The sequence below is a fragment of the Dendropsophus ebraccatus genome, chromosome 15 (genome assembly GCF_027789765.1).
Source record: "Dendropsophus ebraccatus isolate aDenEbr1 chromosome 15, aDenEbr1.pat, whole genome shotgun sequence".
In the NCBI taxonomy this organism is placed as follows: domain Eukaryota; kingdom Metazoa; phylum Chordata; class Amphibia; order Anura; family Hylidae; genus Dendropsophus; species Dendropsophus ebraccatus.
The window spans coordinates 33,613,858-33,638,463 of record NC_091468.1 but is presented as its reverse complement, the minus strand read 5'-3'; the positions used below and the strand labels follow the sequence as shown (position 1 = coordinate 33,638,463).

The following is a 24,606-nucleotide window of genomic DNA, read 5'->3' as shown; positions in this document are numbered from 1 at the left end:
TGAATACCAGTGGCTGAACAAGTCGGATGCAGTCCTAGGGAGTCCAGGAAAACATGGATACAGAAGTAGGCCATGGGCTGTATCGATGATTTCCAGGACTCTCTAGGGCTGCATCTTATTTCTTCAGCTACTGGTATTCAAATGCTGAATTATTGCAGTTGAGTATGCTTGAGTTGCGCTCATCTCTAGTGATGATATTGTTATGATTCAGAGAGATGTAGCTAACAGCAATGAAAGAATGAGCCCCCTCCATCCTCCATTTTGTACAGATCCATGCTGGAAGGAAAACCAATTTATACCCTACAGGCTTTGTTTACCGATGTGAATTACAGGGTAGTTCATTGGTGACACTGGTGAGAAGGGAAGCAACTAGCTTCTTCTCTTACTTTGGCTTCAGCAAAAGTCAATATAGTTGGCAGCGTGAGACATAAGTGAATGAAGATAAAGGTTGCGATTTTCACAGACAAATGCAGCTGCTTTATTGTACGAGGCACATACCCTGAACGGCTTTTGTCCCAATCTCTGGAAATACATTTTATTAATAAGGTCTGCACACACTCTGGAAATGGCAATGTGTAGACCTGTAGTCAATGAATATTAGAAATCCAATACATATTCCGTATACAGTAATGGAAAGATAAAAGCCTCTGCATAAGAGCGTTAATATTTTCTTTCTTTGTTATTTAGTTCTGCTTGAAAAGCGTCTTGCTCCATAATAAAGGAAAACTACAAGTTAAATGTTGTGAATAGTAATAATAGCTTAATGGATTGAGAAGAAAATCAGACTAAAACAATCAAGGGACATTTCAGTGTGTAATGGGCTTCCTTGTTCTCCTCTGTGTGCTGCCATATTAAGGCTTGTGCCGTTCTCTTCTGTCTGTCACGTCCCATGAAGCCTTTTATAGGCTTGTCTGTGACAAGGACCATTTCATTGCAGCGTGAGGAGGTGTTCTCACTTTAATATGAAAATCTTTTTTTCTTTCCAGTCACAAATCATCAACTGAGCTCAAGTCAATGAGACGTGGTATTGTATAGTCAAGAAGCTATTGTCCTTCCTTGCTGTGATTTTATTTATATGTATATGTTTTAACCGTGGCAATAAAGTTTATATTCATAGCAAAAAATCTACAAACTGTTACTAGCTCACTTTACTGCAAATAAATACATGCCTTGTCAGCACCAACATAACTATACATTAAATAAAAGAACACTGTGGAGGTGTATAATAAAGTAGTTGCAAGTTAAATGTGGGGGGTAAAACTAAAAAAAAACATCAAGGGGGGCAGACTGGTATATAAACATACAAAGCAGTACTCACCTCAATCACCTGCTGCTGCCGTTATGGTCCCTGCTGAAATCTACTTCCTGGTTCTCATCTCAACACACAGGAAACGCCTACTCAGCCAATCACTGCATGGGGCGGTGGCACCTACAAACACTGAACGACTGAGGAGGTGTTTTCTTATGAAGTGGAGAACTGTAGGGTACCAGGCACCTTTCGAATGACAACAGTGGGGGATCAGAGACATGAACGCTGCTTAATTTATCAATTTTTTTAACCCAACTTGTCAAGCAAAAGCTATTTTGGTTATCAATCAATAAAAAACACTTTTAATTTTTTTATTTGGGTAAATTATTAGATGCAGTAGTAGCACAAGTCTAAAGGCCCTATTACACAAAGTAGTGCCGGCAGCGGGCGGGGAAACGAGGAGCAAGCAAGCTCTGACCTGACAGGTCGGTGCTCGCTTGCTCTCCACATCGCCCAGTGTAATAGCGGCTTAAGTTCCATCTTTTATGCCAAAAGTACAGTAATAATTAGGAGATAAGCAAACTTAAATCCCGTTGGCTGCATTCAGCCCTAGAACTACCTGGAAAACATGGATACAGCTAGCTACAGCTAGATACAGCCAGAGTGTATTTATCTTCTCCAGCTTGCTTAAAATAAAGCGGTGGTCATGTTTAAGCTCTTTGCCTCAATACTGTGAAAATGATCTGTTCCTCCATGAAAAAAGAGAATTGGCAGCCTGTCTACAGACATCCCTCCCGCACCATATACCACAGACACAGCAGCAGACTGTTTAGGACCTAATAATCAAGACTTTACACTGAAAAGTATGATCAGTGGTGCTCTTAACCAAGCTCTGGTGAGATATAGTCTAATACTTATTAAAAGCTGATGTGCTCAGCAGGAGGGCAGTGTCTGCAGGCAGGCTCCCTCCTCTTCACACTCTCTGCTGCTCTTGTAATCCCTCAGCGAGGCTGAATCGTTGTTACTGATTTCAGTGAATGTAAAGTTACAAACAGTATAGACACAAGATATAGGAGGAAAGCGTCATCTGATGGAAAAAGGCATTTGGTCGGCTGTGAATGTGTCCATTCTAAATCAATGCTGTTTTACTGACAAGCACTCAAGCTTTTATGTTAAACCAATATTTTAAGAATCTTTTCAGTATTTTTTCTAATTTCTATGTCACTATCGATAATTAAAAAATTTGGTTATGTTCACACCAAGCAAATGTGGCAGAATTCAGCGGAGGAGAATCCCGCCTGCCTAAGGGCCCTATTCCACAGGAACAATAATCGGCCGAATCGGCTTCATTCGACCGATTATCCCTCGATGGAATAGAGAGAACGATCAGCCGATGATCTTGTCATCGGCTGATCGTTCATTTAGGGCCAGACCTAAAATCATCGTTCCCCCACCGCGCATTGCTACGGTGGAATAGCGGTGCATGGCGGGCGACCGACGATTTGAGAAACACAATACATTACATGCAGGGCTTCTCCTCCGCTCTGTCTTCCTCCTCGGGTCTCGCGCGCTCTAGCTGCAGAGTGGCCTGTCAGCTGACGGAGCGCTCAGCCAATCACAGGCCGGGACCGCCGCGGCCTGTGATTGGCTGAGTGGCCTGTCAGCTGACAGGCCATTCTGAAGCTAGAGCGCGCGGGACCCGGGGAGGAAGACAGAGTGGAGGAGAAGAACTGACATCGGTAACAATGTCCCTGCAGCCCTCGCTCAACGATCATCGGGCCGTGGAATAGGCCCAGTAAACGATCGTTGATCGAGCCCTGCTCGGCCCCTGGAATAGGACCCTAAGTATGACACTGCTTCTCTATGGGAGGGCTTGTGCGCCTTCGCTCCAGCCAATCTCTGCACAAAGAATTGACATGTCAATTCTTTGAGCGGACAGCGGAGGTGTGCGAGAGCCCCCACAGAGAAGCAGTGTCACACTGAGGCAGGCGGGATTCTGTGGCGGAGAGAGTCAGGACATGACTAGAAAACGTCCACAGCAAAACTAAGTCTTTTACCATTTCTGCTGCTGTCATGAAGCCTGGCCCTGAGGCACAGCACTTCCAGGATTGGGGGGCAGCATTAGACATTGCCTGCTCAGCCAATCAGTGACTGCAGTAGTCTTGTCTCTAACTCTAAGCCGCTTACTAGCTGAGCAGGCATCCAGGAAATGTTGGGCATTGGGAGAAGGGTGCTGTGACAGCAGAATGGGAGCGAGAAGGGTAAGAATTGGTTATTTTTTATGTTATCACCTCCTTGTGCTTTTATTAAGAAAAAGACAAAACAAGAATTAATTAAAAAAACAAAACACTTTAGTAAAAATCTAAATCTGCACAGTAGATATGAAACAGACCTTGTTGTGGAATTTTAATCAATGTAAAGGCTAGAATCACACATTTGCTACAGACAGGACTATGGATGTACACTTGCAGCCAATCCGCAAAGGCACCCCTTAATTCAGAATAGGGGATCCAAGCCCAAACACAGACCCAGGTGTGTGCATGGGGCATAGAAATTAATGGGTCCACATTCTGCCCCTAGCCACAGACCCACAGCTACGGACAGAATGAGCCGATGTGTGAAAGAGGCCTTAGCCTGTGTGAACGTGACCTAAAAATTCAAGGGGTACATTTATCAACACTGCTGTATGAGTGCGCAAGTCTTAAAGCCCCGCCATTTCCTTGTGACAGAATGGCTGCAGCATTACTAGAATAAGTAATGGGGAGAATACGTTTATTGATGGAGATAAGGCGGTCGCTGACTATTTGAATAGTTACTTCTGCTCAGTGTTTTAAGAAGGCGGCCTTCACAATCACAGGATGGTTGGACACAGCATTACCTCCAATTATATGGGTTCAGCTCCAGTATTTTCCAGTAAGTTGCAGAGGAACTTGCCCGTTTAAAGCTGAATAAGGCGATGGGTCCAGATGGCGTCCATCCCAGGGTTCTTAAATAACTTGGATCTGAGATTGTTGCCCCCATGACAGATCTGTATAACCAATCCCTGCTAACAGGAGATGTCCCCAATGATTGGAGAATGGCCAATGTTATACCAATCCACAAGAAGGGGAGTAGAGAAGAGCCCAGTAACTACAGGCCAGTGAGCTTAACATCTGTAGTAGTGAAAATGATGAAAAACTCTTCTAAAAAAGAAGATAATGGATCACCTAAGAATCAACAATTTGATGGATCCAAACCAGCATAGCTTTACTGAGGGCCGATCATGTCAGACTAATCTCATTGATTTCTTTGATTATGCCACAAAAGTGCTGGATGAAGGTGGTGTTGTGGATATTGCCTATCTGGACTTCAGCAAAGCCTTTGATACAATTCCCCATAAAGAGATGATAGAGAAGTTGGAGAAAATTGGACTGAATCCCTGGATAGTTCAGTGGATTTGTGGTTGGCTGAAGGATAGATATCAGAGGGTTGTTGTTAATGGTGTATATTCCGAACAGAGACTGGTTACAAGTTGTGTGCCACAAGGGTCTGTTCTGGGTCCTATTCTTTTTAATATGTTTGTAAGTGACATAGGAGAAGGTTTGGTAGGTAAAGTTTGTCTGTTTGCTGACGACACAAAAGTGTGAAATAGGGTTGATATTCCTGGAGGTGTCAGTAATATGGACAATGATTTAGCTTTGCTAGATAAGTGGTCCAAACTGTGGAAGTTGAAGTTCAACGTTTCCAAATGTAAAATAATGCACTTAGGGAGGAGGAATCCTCTATCCGAGTATCACATCGGCAGTTCTGTGTTGGAAAAGACTTCAGAAGAGAAGGATTTAGGGGTAGCGATTTCTGACAACCTTAAAATGATTCACCAGTGCAACCAGGCGGTGGGGAAAGCAAATCGCATGCTGGGCTGTATAGCTAGAGGTATAACCAGTAGGAAGAGGGAGATTGTGATCCAGCTGTATAGAGCTCTGGTGAGACCACATCTGGAATACTGTGTCCAGTTCTGGAGACCTCATCTAAAAAAGGACATTGATAAAATAGAACGGGTCCAAAGACGGGCTACAAAAATGGTGGAGGGTGTGAGGCATAAACCATATCAGGAAAGACTTAAGGATTTGAATCTGTATAGTCTGGAGGAAAGAAGGCAAAGGGGGGACATGATTGAATCCTTTAAGTATGTTAAAGGACTAAATAAGGTTCAAGAGGGGAGTGTTTTTAGTAAAAAACTGAGCTCAAGAACAAGAGGACACAGTGAGAGGTTAGTTGGGGGAAAGATCAGAAGCAATATGAGAAAAAAATATTTTACTTAAAGAGTAGTAGATACTTAAAACAAACTTCCAGCAGAGGTGGTTGGTAAATCTACAATAACAGAATTTAAACATGCCTGGGATAAACATACATCTATCCTAAGATAATAAGAAAGAAAATACTAAAAGGGCAGACTAGATGGACCCAGTGGTCTTTTTCTGCCGTTAATCTTCTATGTTTCTATGACAGAATGAACAGGAACCCTTCTAATGTTGGTTGATAGGATTAACCCCTTAACCAGAGAGATGCAATGCAGTGTGCCCAAAATTCTGTTATGCCTGAGACTCAAGTAGAACTGGAATATGTTGGCCCCAATCCCATCTCCAGGCCCCATAACAATGGCATTATATTGTCTAAATTCTCCATCAGTCAGTAAAATATTATGCATCACTGAAGCTATAACCATTTTTCTGTCCAAGTCCACCTGCAGTTGCATAACAATGAGATACTATAGGACGTGAACTGCACTTTGCTCCTTTGTAAATGAGTCTTCCTGCCTGTGTTCTTTCTCTGCAGAATATTCTCCTAATACTTGTGGAAGGATCTTAACTACTTTACACTACACTCTTCACTCTCCCATAACACCTTGTTATCGAATCCCTCGCTGTTATCTCATGCATTATGTTTCTCACATTTCCACTCTGTTGTAGGGTTTAGATCATAATATATAACAAATGAATATTATTAACAAGCAACTGCACCTTGCAGGTATTTATACAGAATTCTGTCAATGCTATTACTGTGATATATACAAAGGTGTACCTATGAGTGTATGTAGCTCTGGAGTCCAGTAAATGGGGGGAAGGGGGGCCTCTCCGTTATGTAAGGCAATGGCTCATATTTTATCTTAGTTTTTAATTAGCCGTACATCTGTAAAAATAATGTGTCGGTTCTTTCTTATTTTCTTTTAATAACATAGTTTTTTTTCTTCTTTTTTACTTCCCAGGAGGGTAGCCATATTGGTGGCACAGGCATTCTTCTTGTCTTCTCTAAATAGACAATGCAGTAGAATGTGTGAGGTTTATGGCAGCTGTCATACATGGGAGTCATTGATCAGAGAAATCTTAACACAATTCTCCAGTCCAGCTCTGTCCCATTGAAACAAGAGAATGGAGATACATACGTAGCCAAGTTTACCTAGGTCTCCACTGGTATAACAAAGCTGTTATAAAAAACCCCACCCTCTGCTTACCTTGTCCCAATATACACAGTAAAGCTGGCAACTGAGCTTCAGAATAAAGCGGAAATGTCAGCTCTGGCTGCATGCACACGTCTGTAAGATTTATCTGGATTTCTTATTAGTTCTGGAAAATACAGAGCAGATCTTATTTTTGTTTGGAATTCCGGCACAGATGACCCCATAAAAGTCAATGGGAGCATCCTGAATTTCGTATACCTCTGGATGTGCATCTAGAAACTGTCCAGATTTCTGGATGCGTCACTAGGCCCCCTGGACCACCATCAGCATTCTGGCTGATGCTGTGCCTGGCTCTTTAACTGTATATGCTCCTGCAGCACAGCACATCCCCAACACCAGTCACTCCTGTAGCTGGAGGCTGCAATACACCTTCTGTCACAAGAGGCTGCTGTCTCTCCCAGTGCTCGGGTTCATGACTGATGTCACAGAGCGGACAGGGAGAGGAGAAGCTGGAGGAGAGCAGCGCTGCAGCAGGTTAAGTATGGATTTAATTTATTTTTTCTCTTCTATTTTTACTGTCAGAAAATAGAGTGGTATGTTGGTTCTCAAACTGCTTGGAACTCAAACGGTATTTTCAAGGAAAGTTTCCTTTGGTTCTCAAACTCTTGCTCGGTTCTCAAACACTTCTTGGGTCCCCAGTCTTGAAGTACTCAGTATCTGAACATTTTTGCGAGCGTGGATGGTGGGTTGTATGTGGTCAGTTTAGCACTGGTGAGGCTTCACATACAGGACAGTACTGTATAAGACTGCTGGAGTGCATATACAGTAGTAGTACAGTCAGTGTACCACCATCTCCCTTCCCTTAATTGCTGGTTTTGTTGAATGTTTCTTGTGTATAATGTACTGTACAGTATAGTGCTGTTCTGTAAAGTACTGTAGAAATTAAACTGGGCACTTAATGTAATATGTAAGTACTGTAGTTAATTATTGGTGGCTGCTGGAACCAATTAAACACATATACAGTACATTATTTCCTATGGGAAGACACTGCTCGGTTCTCAAGCTGCCTTCTGGAACCAATTAAGTTCAAGAACAGAGGTACCACTATACTGTACCACTTGTCAACAAAATGTATCCAGATTTGTTATCAGGAAATCTATCTATCTATCTATCTATCTATCTATCTATCTAGACTAATAGGGCTGTACTGGGCATGGATACGCTTCAGGGTTTTTCCTGAGCGGTGTCTGTGCTAGAATATAGGTCCTGGCATTACAGGACATGTCCTCATGAGAGCATCTGGAATTCTGGATGTGCATCCAGAATCTGGATGGAATTTCGGATGCGTCGCCTTCCAGAACGAGTCAGGGTCAGCACCCTGGCAAGTGATGCAGCTGGCCCTTTAACTGTATGCGTATACAGTTAAATGCAGTGCTGTATTTTACAGAGTGAGGAGCCATTTTCTCCCTGCCCTGTCAGTCACTTGAGCATTATACCTCTGGGCACAAGAGATGGCTCTATCCCCAGCACTCCAGAGTATGAGCAGTGCAAGAAGGGTGAAGAGGAACTGGAGAGGACAGTATGTGCTTTTATTTACTCTTACCTTTTCCATTTTTACAGTCAGGAAATACTGATGGTTTCCTGAAGTCTCCTGAAAGACTTCCCGATCAGTATTTCCTGACTGTAAAAATGGCCACAGACATGTGCATGAGGCCCTAATGGGTGTGGAATGTTTCAATATTTTGAAATACAAAAGGTAACAATGAAAACAACAACACATAGTCATAACAAAATCCTGCTTTAAATTACTGACATGCGATGCGTTGTTTAGGGAGTACTGTGTATGATAACACGTAGCTTTAATAATCTATACTTGTTTGCCGACAATGATTTTGTAGAGGTGAAACATCTCAAGTTTTGCTATGGGTCGCCATGGTTACTTGTTACCCCCTGGGTACAGATCATATAGTAGTGCCTTCTGCTGCTTGCTTTGTCTCCTAACTGCAACACAATCAAATATTCATTGGATCCAAACTATGGACTGAAAGCAGATTGCAAGTGATGCCAAAGACACAAAGAAATTGATGTAAATGCATGCATTCTATAGACACTGCATCTGTTCCGAATATAGAAACTGCTGGTGTGAACACAGCCCTACACTGCCAAATGACAACTACCAGAGCTAACTAAATGAATATTGTTATACATTTCCATTCCTTCATTTAAACCTATAAAAATCTATCACCAACTTTACATAAAGCTTTAAAAATATGTGTAGATTTTTAAGACAAAAAGCTCTGAACCGGATCCTAGACAGAGATGACATAGAATGATGTGCTCTGGATGTGAGCGTAAGATTTCTCTGCCACCCCATGCTGTGAGTGACATATCTTTCTTTTCCATGTATATGCTTTATACCAATTTTGCTCTAATCCTTGATATTTCACAGATAACAGAGTGGCTCTTTCTTAGTCAGCAAACAAACTTCCTTTGTACAGGGCTTCAAAGATAGCAAAGCACATTTCTGCCAGGAGCTCAGAACTTCAGACTCTGGAAATGGAATGGCACGGATAGCCTGCATGATATGCTGTCCCCATTCAACACAAGAAACAAAGCGGCAGCAGGTATTGACACTGTTATAATATGTCCTCTGATACAGAGTCACCTACTGAAAACATAAACTTCGAAAATCAGCTCCTACCAACACACACAGGCGCTGCACACCTTTCTGCAAGGATTTTCATCCGAATACAATGTGCAACCAGTAATAAATTATTCAGATCCCCTTGGTCTTGGCTTACATGTGGAGGTCATGCCGTATACCCAAAACTTCTATATACTACTACAAAGAGGTTACTCATAACAACTAATCAGGAGGCTGGCTCTGACTGGTATAGGTACTGCCTTGGGAATCACCATCTTCTTGTATTCTATAGCATTTCTTACATTTGCCCTGGTGTGAGGTTGTGAATTGCAGGTTGGAGACAAAAAAAAACACAAACATGTTGTCTAGAGCTGCCTTAACACATGTAAAGTTTAGTATTGTATTGTGGATAGAAACAGAAGATTTTTTGTTTTGTTTCCGGTGATGTGACTAGGGACAGAATCTTGCCTGCAGCCACAAAAGTGATTGGCAGAGCAGAGAGCCAATGGCTGCTTGCTCTGTCAGTCAACTGTATTTAGCTATAAGGGCCCATTAGGAGCCATGGGTGCAGGAGCAGACTACCTTTTGCTTAACCCCTTATGTACTGCTGTGTGTAAATGTCCTAAAGCTCACTTACATGCTGCAACACAAAAAAGAGTTAAAAACAAAACACAAGGAGACCTCTGCTTCACTGTTCATGCACTGATAACGCCTGACCTCTGCAGGAGCTCTGGAGAACAGAAGTCAGGGTTTATCAGAGTAGTAAAGCAGAAATCTCCTTGTCTTTAGAGAAAATGGAACAGTGCTAATGTTCAGGTTCGTACGAACTCGAACCATTGGTATTTGACTTCCGCAGTCTTTCCGTTCCGTGGGGATGGTGGAGACAGCCCGAGTCTTGCCTTGAAAACAGGAATGCAGCCGGGGCCATAGGTTTTATTCCATGTAAATGAAAATTGGGTCACTTACACACAGCAGTACATAAGGGGTTAAGCAGAAGAACACAGGACAGCTCTTACCATCACTGTACATCCCTGGGCCCCCCTCTGGCACGGGCCCCATAGCAGCTGTCTGGCCTGCCTCTTTGATAGCTACTGGATCAATAGCTGATGGTCCCTCTGTTCACAGTCCTCCATATACATAGGTAAAGTCTCAGTCATTTCCGTAGACCTCTAAGTACCGGACTGAAAGGGACGATCAGGACATCTGCTACATTATCTTTGCTAGCACAGTTCAGCTTAAAGGGAAGTCCACTACTGTTATTTGCTTCACATTCTTCCTAGCAGCTGTGTATGCTGATAACTGTGGCTTGTTTTATCAGAGCACATGGGTATACCTCTGTAATATGGTTCTGAAACAGGAATGTATAACAGATGAAAAAACAGTATTTACTGTACAGAAGTAAAGACGCAATGCTGATGGTTATTGTGTATCCTGTGCTTGCCTTGGGTGGGAATGTATTTCACACAGCACAGTTGAACTACATCATCTCATCACATTTTAGGCCCCCACAAAGGTTCACAGTAGAATGAGCCCCCTCCCTCCTCTTATGCATTCCCATTAAATAGGCTTTGTATGTTCGGTGCTATCTGCCAATGACAGCAGGCCGGGTGTCTGCACTCCAAAGGGTTTGCTAACTATGCATGTGCTGGCATAATCTCCAAGCAAAGACTGTGACTTGGCTGCCAGAATAAGTTTGGCACTTAGTGATGTTTGCTGACTTACTTAAGGGCATTCATGTCTTTGGCAGAACTAAACTAAGCAGTCATGATATTAATGACATGCCACCGATCTAAGATTGGCATACAACAAACTATATCACTTATCATTGTGTTCAAATTAAACAGGAAAAAATAGATATACTGTAACTCTTTACCGTAAGTGGCACACTCTTCTAGACCACAAATACACAGACACACACTATATATATACACATGCAACGTTTCAATCTTCTCAATGAGATCTTTGTCAAGATCTCATTGAGAAGATTGAAATGTTGCATGTTGGGTGAATAAACTAAACCACTTTTTTATTCACAATTTCGGAGTGCTGCCTTTCTCTACAAATTTGCTACATTGCCGTGGGACCTGGGTGTGGAACCAGAAGGCTGTGCACCCTACCTGAGCCTTGAGCCACACAGTGCCGTTCTGCACATTTTGCTACATATATATATATATATATATATATATATATATATATATATATGGATCTGAACAGAAAAATTATAGGCGTTTACACTGGTTAAACCACAGTGAAGAAGCTACGTCAGATAAACCACCTACAAAAACCAAAAACCAATGAGAATTACTTACTTGTTTTACATTGACAGGTGCGACAGCCGTTCTGATCTAACCTGAAGCCATAACTGCAGTCCTTCTCAGTCAGTGTGCAGTTTATTAACAGATCGCACGTTGGTGGAGCCATGGTGATATATGTGGGTTCTGCAGAAAAGAAAAGGGACATAGCAGTTTATTACTATTTAAATCTCAGGTAACATGGTATATTTACATCCAGAGTTGTTATTTGTTTTTGTTTTGTTTTAACAAACTGTCAAATCACTGATTTGTATTGAATTTTTCTTCTGTTTTGTAAAATTATACTATATAATTTTTTGGGGGAAACCATCAACAACCTGATCTAAACTATCAACATCAACACTGATCTAATTCTTATTATGCATTATACAATACAGCCATACAGCCAATACATTTGATGATTTGCAGGTGTGTCTGGAAAGAATGGCGTGGCAATGATATAAAATATTAAAGTGTACCTGACACAATTTAAAAAAAAAAAAAAAAAAAGAAAATCAACAGGGGTTTTGATCACAAGCAGTTATGTAGTATAGTTTTCTATGTTTAAACCAACATTATACAGTATGTAAGGCCAAACTGTGACGCATGCTCCTCCTTGCCGATATTTGGTCTTTTCTCCACACCACACAGCACCAACACAGGAAGTCCCAGTCCTTTGTGGGCTCACACAAGGAAAAAGGCACCTGTTTGTCATGCAGGTTGTATATTAACTGAGGGCAATTAAAGGGGTTGTCCAGGAAAAATCTTTTTCTTTCAAATCAACTATTGTCAGAGAGTTCTATAGATTTTTAATTTACTTCTATTAAAAAATCTCAAGTCTTCCCATACTTATTAGCTATTATATGTCCTGCAGAAAATGTTGTTTTATTTTCAATCTGACACAGTGCTCTCTGCTGACATCTCTGGCCGAGACAGGAACTGTCCAGAGCAGAAAAGGTTTTTTATGGGGATTCATAGAAAACCGAGACAGAGTTCCTGTCTTGGCCAGAGATGTCAGCAGAGAGCAGTGTGTCAGACTGAAAATAAACCAACACTTCCTGCATGACATATAGTAGCTAAGAAGATTGGAAAGACTTGAGATTTTTTAATAGAAGTAAATTACAAATCTTTATAACTTTCTGATATCAGTTGATTTGAAAAAAAGTTTTTCACTGGACAACCCCTTTAACGTTTGCTAATTATTAACAATACATGCTTACCGGGTGACAATGCTCTTTGTTATGTAACAATTCAGTCAGTATAATGTCACTGTGTGGTCACAGAGGTATTGGTGCTGTGTGACAGGAGAGCTGACCATACAATGTGAGCACCTCCAGGATTTTCTGCTACTGAATGTGGATGTGCAGCAGCTGTACACATGCATAGTGAAGAGACACACCTAGTGGCTATATACATAGTAAACTAGAAAAAAAAATAAAGAGAAGATTTTTTTTCCTGTGACAGTGGCAATTTAAGTAGTTAAGGATGATTTACTTTACAGACATGCACCTTTAATGACCTAAACTTGACTCAGAACCGGCAATCTAAAATGTTAATGACAGTGACAAGGGATTGCTGCAGCTGCTTTTAAAGCTACTTTTAGCCACCTCACTACTATCCAAGCACCCAATAATTTAATAAACTTTATTAGGGTTTTCCTTGTATTCATGATGTTCTTGCTGTTACACTGTGCAGGCTATCATCACAAATGCTTTCAGTTTTCAACAGATAAAATAAAACCGACACGGCAATGAAATGGCTTATTGGTTTTACACTAAAAGTGTGACTAAAATATTTTTCTAACAAGAATATGAAGCTGTAAACAGCCAGAGAAAATGTAAGCAGAAATGCTGAGCTGGTGGCAGGATTTCCCTAGGTTATAACCTGATAAGGAGAACCCTCATTGACTTAATATGTGAATGCATTGGATATATTTGTTTTTTTCCATCAATTCCACAAGTTTTAGTGACATTAAAGGGGTTGTCTGATGATAGAAAATGGGTTAAAATGGATCAAACTAGCTCTAAAAACAAACAAAAACTAAAAGGCTAACTAACCTCCTCAATGTACCAAGGCTGCCTTAATAGCCATTCCTAGGACCCTACTTGCCATTCAGCCCTCTTGAACATGACGGTCACTGGCTGAGGCTAGTCACCAATGTGGACAGTGAACAGCTAAGGCTAGGTTCACACTGCGTTTTCAGCATCCGTTTAACGCATCCGTTTTTTGCAAAAAACGCATGAAAAACGGATTGCAAGAAAAGGATTCATTTGTGTGCATCCGTTTTTCCATTGACTTCCATTATAAAAAAAACGGATCCGTTTTTTTTTGACGGACCAAAACTGACAAAAAAACGTTGCTGACCCTATTTTTCTGGACATTAAAAAAAACGGATCCGTTAAACGGATGCTGAAAACGCAGTGTGAACCTAGCCTAAGCAGCCATTACCTTATGTTGAGACGGGACCAGAATTTGCTGATCTGGAGGTATGTGAACATGGTTTGGATATCAGCTGTAGGGAATCAGACAGGTAGTAATGTAATAATGTACAGGTGCAAAGGAGGAGAATTATCTGACTCATTTAGTGTTTACACAGATTTATCGAACAGATTTTTGAAGCCAAAGCCAGAAATCAATCTGAGAAGAGGAGAAAACTCAGTCTTTCCTTTATGACCTGTCCCCTGCTTATAGTCTGTTCCTGGCTTTGGCTTCAGAAATCTGTCAGATAAATCTGTATGTGTAAACGCACCATTAGAAAGGGTTTTACGCACCCTCACAGGACATTTGGAGCTAACAGAGATGGACTCAAAACCTTTGTCTATTAGCTATAGAAGAGAGTATGGCATGTCTGTGTACTGCATATACTGCACACTAATTTCAATAGGTAGGAGCTAAGTAATATTTTATTTGTCTTGTAGCAGAACTGCAGGGGATTTAAACACAACTTTCAGGATTCTGCCAATAACTCCAGAGGATTACTGAGTGTTCTAGCATATTCTCATCAGTTTGTCTTTGAGGGGCTCTTGTAATAAGGAGCGACTGACTGAAAGACGACCTATAACCAACCCTAAAAAATTTGATCTCACTATGAAATAAGCTCAGGATGCCCTGTTTATAAACTTTTCTTTTTTTTAAGTTTATGGATATACCCTCCTATTCGAAGATATGGGGGTTTATAGCTTAAACAATTCAGGGATTCATCAGATGGACGTGAATTTAATTTAAAAGAAGCAGTTGACAAAAAAAATTCCCCCCCCCAGTAGCCGCTTGCGCATATGCTCACGGAAGCTGATCGTTTTCCCGCAGCAAGCCTCCGTTCCCAACCCGCCGTGCCGTTCAAATCGGGCGCGCGCTCACATCCGCCGGCGCTGTGACTCCTCTTCTCTGCCTTGTAAATTGAACGCCGGAAGTCATGTGCCTCCATAGAGAATGCATGGAAGTGAGTGACTTCCGGCGTATAATCACTGGTCAGAGAAGAGGACTCACAGCGGCAGTGGATGTGAGCGCGCGCCGATTTGAACAGCACCGCGGGACGGGAACAGAGCCGCGCTGCGGGAAAACGATCAGCTTCCGTGAGTATGAGCGCCAGCGGCTACCGGGGGGGTGGGGGGGCTTCTTTAATAATAGTTGTGACTATTAGGAGATGGTATGATTATGCAATCAAGAGGTGTAAATGTTGTACACTGAGGGGCGTGTATGCCTAATACTCCATTTATTATATACTCTAATGCTACCTTTACACGGAGCGATAATTTGCCCAATCGATTGTTTAACGTTTTTGAAGCAAAGATTTGGTTTTTATAATGATCAGCATTTAGACGAATAAATTGTTAGAAAAATCGTTTGAAAATTCGTAAGAAAAATCGTTATTGTTATCGTTTTTAAGATCGCTTAAGCCCATCTTTTACATAGGGTAAATCGGTGAAAGACTGTTTACACAAAGCGATCTGCGAATTTTCAGCAAACGACGATTTAATAACATTTCAAAAGAACAAAATGAACGATTTCTTGCTCGTAGTTTGATCGTTTGCAGTGTTTACACGGTACAATTATCGCTTAAATTAGATCATTTATGGGAAAATTCGAACAATAATCGTTCCGTGTAAATGCAGCAGTACCTATCACAATGACCAGGCCTATCTAGACCTAGCCATGTGCTTATTTATGATCCTTATGTTGGCTACAGGTTGTCTTGAAATAGTTAAAGCTCTTAGTCCACAGTGTAATAGTAAGAGGAGTTACATTTACATTCCACCTTTTGTCCTTTTTTCGCCTTTGATATAATACGGTCTGAAAATCCAGCAAATTACTAATGCTCACAAAGCTTTTTTGTTACATTGCTAATTATTTAGGGAAAAGTAAAGTGGAATTAGTTTATGGTTACGAATGTCATAAAAATAAGCTTTTAAAGGTTGGTTTTGTGAAAAGCATAAAAAGCATTTGAAAGAATCTCCAAGATGCCATTTTAAAAGCATCTTTATTGAAATAGATTAATACAATCAATATTTAATTTAGCACAACCACTTAGCTCCTTGACTTTGTGCCCTTTATGGAACATATTGTGCGTGGATAGTACTGAGAAGAATTTGAGGAAGTTTTGAACAGAACATACTGCTTATGTTTTACTTTACAATGAATAATAAATGCAATTCTGATTGGAGGGTGAATCAGCTCTAATGCTTGGTGAAAACTTACATACCTGGCAGATTTATTTCTATACTTGATGTGACCCTGAGGCCACAAAAGGGCCTTATGTAATACTGTGTTTTTAAAGGCAGTTTAAATCTTAATTTTAAACTTCAGTTAAAGGGATATTCTAGCTTCATATAGTGTTTTATATTATGCTGGGGACCTGGCAAAAATAACATCTAAATCATACTTACCTTGCTGTTCCAGTGACTTCCTGTCCCCCACTAGTTAATGTATGCTGAGACCAGCCCGCGCACGGATTTGTTGGGTGGGCAGGTATTGCTGAGACAGTCAGTCTTACAGGTAGCAATGAGCGGTGACCCAGTGAGGGACAGGATATTACTGGAATGGGACCTGCGGGGGACTCGGGTAAGTATTACTTATTTTATCTGTTCCCCCAGCATATTTTATCTCATCCCTTGGCATAATACAAAAACATTTGTTTTTCTAGTAGTAGTATATTATATTAAATAAAATTGTTTCATGAAAATCCAGGGTAAAGAAAAACAAAACAAAAAAAGTCAAGAATTGTTAAAAACTGAATAAGTGAATGACAGAAAACACATTAAAAGAGAAAGCAACCATAAAGTAACATGACGCCCACATAGTTGGTATTCTTATGCATGTACACTTTGTGTAATTACTTATTATGTGCTGATCACAATATAAAGTGGAACACAATCATGCAGGCATGTTTTTTCTTTTTGGCCCGTGCAAAGTAAATCACTATAATGAGGGCTATAGGGTGAACCCAGAAAATCAATTCCACTGCTGCATCCCAGTCCGCCACTGGCAGCCTCTCTTTCTTCTGGTCAGAGAAGTCGATGCTACAGTAGGTACAATAAAGTAAAATCCAGCTGTAACTGATCCTGTGTTCTTTTCATTCTTTTAGATGCCTAACACAGCAGTAAATAGAACCTAAAGAAAAGAATGGAAATGCCAAGGGGTAGTTTACTACCGCTCACTGATCCCCTCAATAGCCTTACTCTGTTTATGGGAGTGGAATAACCTACAATAATAGAGCAGAAAATACCATGTGTGCAGGTCTTCAGGTCTAACAGTATAAAAGAGGAGGTTTAAAAATTGTGGATCAGGAAAGCATACATGCACTTACCGGAAATGAAGATTGATATCAAGTCTAATTATCGACAATTGCGGTCTATACAAGTACTGATATTACCTGACACCTTTAGTCACGGCTGAGTGGTTACAGCAACCAACTTTTCATCTTCACATGTCAGCTAACTGGTTTTTTGTCCCGGCAGGCTGACAGCTTCTCCCAGCATTCATGTATTTTCTATGTTTTCTGTGTTTTATAGAGCTGTCCTACACTATGTGATCTTTTATCATTTCTGAAGATTGCCTGCCTGGGGCTGATATTCTGCTGTCCATCTTGTGTTGCCCTGCGGTACAGTTGCCAGCTGTGATATGTTCAGACAGGGATAAGCTGTCCAGGGCCCCTAATGTTTCCAACATGAAACATACATGGGCTTTCAATAGCCTTTTGAACGGAGCATGGAATCTCGAAGCAATGCAGGGAATGAAATATGCATAGAAAACCTACGGTGATTTCTCACAACTGGTATAGGGCAACGTAACAGGATGGCAACCTTGTCCCTGTTCCATAGAAATAATAAGAAGAATGCAAACGGACATAGCCGATCATAAACAGTCATAGAAGCCAACTCCCATTTTTGCTCTATTTCATTCACCTACATTTAGCTTGGTGTTCCTTAAGGCCACATTAGTAATCCAGTGTGTAATTGCAGACCCACAACTGCGGACAGGATTCAGATGTACATCTGTCCTTGTCTATATTTGATCCATTTTTTTGAGGCATGGATCATGGCCCTTTTAAAGATAGCAACTACGGAACTATGTTAAAGGGTTAATTCAAAATCACTAGGTACTATACTGATACGTAATTGGTTACAAGATAATACTGATGTGTGAATGGGACCTAACTCTTCTTACTAACTGTAAAGCTAGTAATTTTTTTATTATTCTAATGTCAGTTGGACAAGGGATAAGTAGTAGTACTGGGTGACTGCTGCAGTCAAGACCTGGAAAGCAAGTACTGTATACAAGGCTGTGTTCACACAGTTATTCAGTCAGAATTTTTCACCAAAACTAGGCATGGAATAGACATAGATTAAAACTATAAGAGAAAAATTTGCACCTTTTACTTTACTTTGGACATCCTCTAGGTTTTGGTTAAAAATACTAAGAATAAACTCACAAATATACTACATGTGAACCCAGCCATACAGTAAAAGGGCCAAATGCCACTCAAACATAACAACTCATCCAGCAAAGTGTCAAGTTGTAATAGAGGAGATATAAAGAAAAGGATGATTTGTGTACAGTATTTTTACTGGTTGTGTTGAGCGTATAAGAAACTCATCCTGTGGCCACTGGATGAAGTCTCAGTATAAATATAGATATTGAAAGTCACTTTTTCCTGAGAAGCCACTATTTTCAATGGCAAGGAACAGGAGCGTTCCAACAGTATACAAAGACTACTCAGCATGCAGTGATGGAGTGAATATACGGCTCTAGCTCAATTATGTCATGTCAATTGCTGCAGTGCACTCATTTACCAGAAGCAAAGGATTTCTTTCTGAGCCACAAGAAAAGCCACCCACTTTTAATCAGATCTGCCTCAATAATGAAATTGGATTTAATTCTTCACTTCCAATTATAGATCGTAATCCTTTTCCCTTTTTTCTGCAGAGGTAATTCCAGTATTGTTGAGAGCACTGCCCTAATTTCACAGCGCATGCTGCCCGGCTTCAATGAATGGGCAATCTTACAGGTGAAAGTTGGTGATTAGCAAAGGGGTCAGAACATGTCGCCCTGTAATAATTCTAGACGGCTCCAAAATTAACCTGTTCAGTGCACCAAACAAGCCCATGGCAAATCAATCTGCTCTGCAACAAATAGAGAATAAAGCTGCTGCAGCCAAAGGTGGAGCAAAAACCATGGTTCACGACGTGTATATGTGGTACAGTACAATCTGAGCTTTATGTGTTTTAGATCAAGAGCTAAATAAGAAAGCGCAAAAAAAAAAAAGAGGCATTTAACTAGTAGAATTACATGTTCTTTAGATACGACAATGACAATAAATATCTTTGATAACCCTAGCCAAATAGCTTGTAATTCTCTGATATTTACCTTTTATCAGAATCCCTCTTTTCATAAGAAGGAAAGCTCTGATAATGAAGCATGAAAGCCATGGAGAATTTCATTTCCCGCAGATGCCTTGTCAACATAGACTGCCATTCTGTATGGCTATATTCACACACATCAGAATAACTGAACATCGGTTCAATTCATCTCAATGGGACTGTTTTGGTAGGATGAAAATGGATTTCTGCTAGCCTCAATCATATGAATTGGGCAGTCACTTAAGTTTCTAAGTGAGTCTGCTATGGGTGAATATTACCTATGGTCTACCATGCCAGTGTAGTTGGGAAAATGCAATTTGTCGTACAAGTGTCCTTATGGCTTTACATCTTGAGCCATAGTAACTCTATGTGTAGTTTTATGCTGGACAGCACTGTATTACTAGAGGGGGACCTCAAAATCCTATTTGACCGCACTTCTGGAGGAAAAGGTATATTGTATCTACCACAAATGTCAACTAGTCTATTAAAGTAATATATTAACGTTTTTTATGTTAAACCGATATTTTAAGACTTATTGGTGATTTCTTTTTCTAATTTTCCAATTTACTATATTACAAAACAATTCTGAAATTTTGCAGTTGTCATTGTGGCCATGAAGCCTAAAACTAAGCTGAGACTCCCTGTTCTGTAGAGATCACTTTTTAGTAGCCTATGATCATTGGATCCACCATTCACAATAGGTGATTGTCACAGCTCCCGCTCTCCCCTACTCTGCACAACCAACTTTGCATGTCATAGGACCCTATTATGCGATTCGGCTGATTATTGCTCTGTGTAATAGAGGCAGCGATCAACCGACAAAACGATCATCGGCTGATCATTTCTTTAGGCCCTGACCTAAAATCATTGGCCCCTGAACACACATCGCTAAGAGTAGTAGCAATGCACGGCTGGTATCTGACAATTCAACAAATAAAAACTGTTTAGGCAAAGGCTGCACAGACATCGCTAATGATGTCCGTGCAGCCCTTGCTAAACAATTATTGGGCCGTGTAATAGGCCTAGTCCAGCCTTCTCTGTAGCTCATAAAATCTTCATATTTCTTGAAAGCACTTAAAATGGTGCACACCATGGAACATTTAGATAGAAAAATCAACTACTAAAAATGGAAAAGAAGAACGATTGACACATTTCAAATATATTACTCCTTAATCTAATTACCCAGGTACACCTATGGTCACTAGTCAATCTTTTATTTTTGAATGTTAAGAACCACGTGATTGCTATTAAGATGAATAGCCATTCATGTTCTACAAGAACAGCTCAGGTTTGCTAGAAATGGAGATGTTTTCATAAAGTGGTTCTAGTTTCTGATTCATAGAAAGAGGTTGCCGAGCGGGGCCCTTCTTCTATAATATCTATATGCCCTTATAGGACTTTATAAGACAAACCCTTTATTACTGCATGAACCAGGCGGAAAGATTTTCTTATGAATTCTGCTGCCCCACTTACATAGCCACATAAAGAAAACCTTCTTAGCGGCTATAGGTTTCTCTCTGTATTCAGCTGCTATAGAGATCAATAGGAGGCTTGAACACACTACTGATGTGAATATGAGATGTTAGCTCTAGCGGCTTCAGCGGACAGTTATTAGTTTTAATAAGTGGTCTGATAAGCGCAGCCTTCTGTCACCAGGTTTAACCATGCATACATTGCTTCTTTTTATGAACTGCAATAGACAATGAGCAAACAAATCTCGCCTGACTCTGACTTAATCACTCCAGACACTGTGAACTGATGTCTTAATGTGTTAGAGAAATAGTGTATTAAACCATAATTAGGAAAATCTCTTGTATTTACCATCTGAAATGACATGACAACTAAAGACAGAAAAAAACGACTAACTTTGGCGCCGTAATCCTTTCAGGAACATTACTTTATAAACAAGAGAATTAAAAAAATAAAAAGCAACTTTCCATAGTTAGCACTTTGCCAATCACCTCCCCATGTCACAGCAGGGTTAATATAGGACTGGTGGTAAGTATAGCCATAATGTAAAAGGAAAAAGGTTAGGCTGGGTTCACACTGTGTTTTTTTATCCGTTTAATGCAAAAAAAAAAAAAAAAACAACGGATGAAGATCACTTGATTTTAATGGGAATGCAGGCACATTCGGGTGCCAATTTCCCATAGGCCACAGTGTAAAGTACGGCTAGGAGCTGTACTTTACCCTGTGAGCACAGCCTATTTTGCACAGCCACTGTTCACTGAACAGCGGCCGTACAAAACAGACCAGTCATTTATTTTGTGCGGCTGCAGAGAACAACGGCTACAGTGTATACAGTGTGTCATCCGTCATTCTATACACTACACTTCGATAGCTGTCATTAAAGGGGAACTCCAGGTAGAGGTTAAAAAATGAAACTTCTGCAGAAGCATATGGCATTACTTACCTATGTATCCCAGTTTTGAAACCACCCAAAAATTTTTGGGAGTTTTAATTCTGTATTGTGTTTCTGTACTTCCTGGTTGAGCAGCTCCCAGAATGCAGTACTGGTTCCAGAAAGCAATGCTTTACCTCAGCTGGTTATCACAGTCCTCCACCCTGCCCATTCCCCGCCTAAATCTGTTGCAGAACATCTAGGCTGTGTTCACACATTGCAGTTTCATTGTGTTACTGAAATATTTGCAGTACTTTATCATTTTATTGTGGTCCCACCCACACAGCACACAGTTACTACCTGTAACACCACACAGCGCGCTGTATTCTCTACCTGTAACACCACACAGCACGCTGTATTCTCTACCTGTAACACGACACAGCACACTGTATTCTCTACCTGTAACACGACACAGCACACTGTATTCTCTACCTGTAACACCACACAGCATGCTGTATTCTCTACCTGTAACACCACACAGCACGCTGTATTCTCTACCTGTAACACCACACAGCACACTATATTCTCTACCTGTAACACAGAGCACGCTGTATTCTATACCTGTAACACCACACAGCACGCTGTATTCTCTACCTGTAACACCACACAGCACGCTGTATTCTCTACCTGTAACACCACACAGCACACCGTATTCTCTACCTGTAACACGACACAGCACACTATATTCTCTACCTGTAACACCACACAGCACACTATATTCTCTACCTGTGACACAGAGCACGCTGTATTCTATACCTGTAACACCACACAGCACGCTGTATTCTCTACCTGTAACACCACACAGCACACTGTATTCTCTACCTGTAACACCACACAGCATGCTGTATTCTTAACCTGTAACATCAAACAGCACGCTGTATTCTCTACCTGTAACACCACACAGCACGCTGTATTCTCTACCTGTAACGCTGATATTGGAATAAAGTAAAGAACTTTTTGAATTAAATTTTTTTTTTCTTTTCATTTCTATGCACACATTATGATCAAGCATCTTTTATCTTTGAAGTTGAGCCCCACAATAAAGAGTTTATCCAATACTATCTGACATGGGATATACTGTTTATGCCTTGTTTTTTGTCCAGGTGGGATTGGCAGTGCCGCCTCTGATACTCTGTCGTTTAGCATATTTTACTTGTGTTGCCGTTTAGCATAATTTATATATTTAGCATATTTACTTGTGTTACTGCATCCTGTTTGTGAATACGCTGCAGTACTGCAATGAAACTCCAACATGTGAAAACACAGCCCTAATTTCACTGCATACTTCTGCATCGGTGAAATCAGTGCAGCAGCTGCTTCTGGCCGGTCAGAGATGGTGATTCACTCAGGGGATTGGGGGATCAAGCCAATCCACCTGTGAGATCACGCCCTGCCCCCTGTCTTCATCATCAGCCTGTGATTGGCAATGTGAGACAGAGGCATGGAATATTTGTCTCCTAAGGTGGGAGAGCGGTGGGAGCAGGAGACAATGTGGATTGGCACAGAGGCCATTTTTCTTAACTTCCTAGATTTCAAACAGCTACCAGTGTGGCAGAACCGTACAGATATGGTAATACATTATATACACACATCTATATAACTTTTAATGTAATTTTAATAGAAAACAAGTTTTCCTTATGTGGAGTTCCCCTTTAAACAATGGGCGTTGTTGCAACCTGCAACAACGAGCATTGTTTAATGCTTAAATACAGTGTGTGAACGTGGCCAAAGGCTGTAGAGCAATGCACAGACACAGGCTGCATTATTAATGAAACAAATGTATAATAATAATAAATATTAATAATTTTGCATTGAATTTGTTAGGAACGTGTCCTGTCAACTTGATTTTTTTTTCAATATGCAGCCGGCTGAGCTTAAGACCCCTGCTTTAGACTGTGTTAATACATTTTCTTTTACAAGACTGAGAAGTTAATAGTGGAAACAAATGCAGAAAAAAAGCCATGTTATCAAGACTTATAGAGGAAAAAGAAGAGAGCTCAATATGATATTTTAATGCCATCTTTCCCCCAACATCAACATATTGAGTGGAACATAACTGATCTATAACCAAGACTTATTTACAATGTAACATTTTAAAAGGAAAATATGTCTTCATTCTACATTATGGCAATTACATATACCAGTAATGCTAATTCATGGCTGGAAACCACCCATAGACCCAATAGTTCTATAGTCTACCTCATCAAAGTCAATGGAAATAGGGCAGCATTACTGGTATGGGCATCAATATCTATAACATGTAATATGTACTATGGACCTTTTGGTAACCAATGGAGAGTTCAAGGCTCATGTCGTATGGGAAGCAGTCACTGCTTGGGGTCTCAAAAGAATACAGTTGTCACTGGACAGGCTAGCAACAACTGTGAAGAAGCTCTTGAATTCCCACTCCCAATACCAAGAATATCACTAAGCTGTATTTTATTCACCAGGCTTATTTATCCCCCTAAAAGTCGAATGGATGGAAATTTGCATATTTATCGACTTTAAACTAAAGGTGTATGGGACTTTATACTCTGTCCACTGAGGATTAATAGCCTCCTTCTTTACCTCCACCTAGACACATGGTCTAACATTTGCTCTGTGCGTCCGAGAGAATATTTCACACAATGTGATTCTGTGAAACTCCTTTGCATGAGCTATGTTGTTAAGACCCATTTACACTAAAGTCAGCCAGCAGGGAGGTTCGGCCATCAGTAAAAGGTGTAAA

The 24,606-nt window shown here is 40.6% G+C and overlaps 1 protein-coding gene across 2 annotated transcripts in view; it reads right to left on the bottom strand.

Annotated features, from left to right (window-relative positions):
• Nucleotides 1-24,606, bottom strand: part of CRIM1 (cysteine rich transmembrane BMP regulator 1) — a 555,578-nt gene that overhangs the window by 104,185 nt on the left and 426,787 nt on the right. For both annotated transcript variants that reach the window (XM_069955382.1, XM_069955383.1), the window contains exon 8: nucleotides 11,640-11,768. In XM_069955382.1, the coding sequence (XP_069811483.1) occupies nucleotides 11,640-11,768 (129 nt within the window). The remainder of the gene's footprint in view (nucleotides 1-11,639; nucleotides 11,769-24,606) is intronic.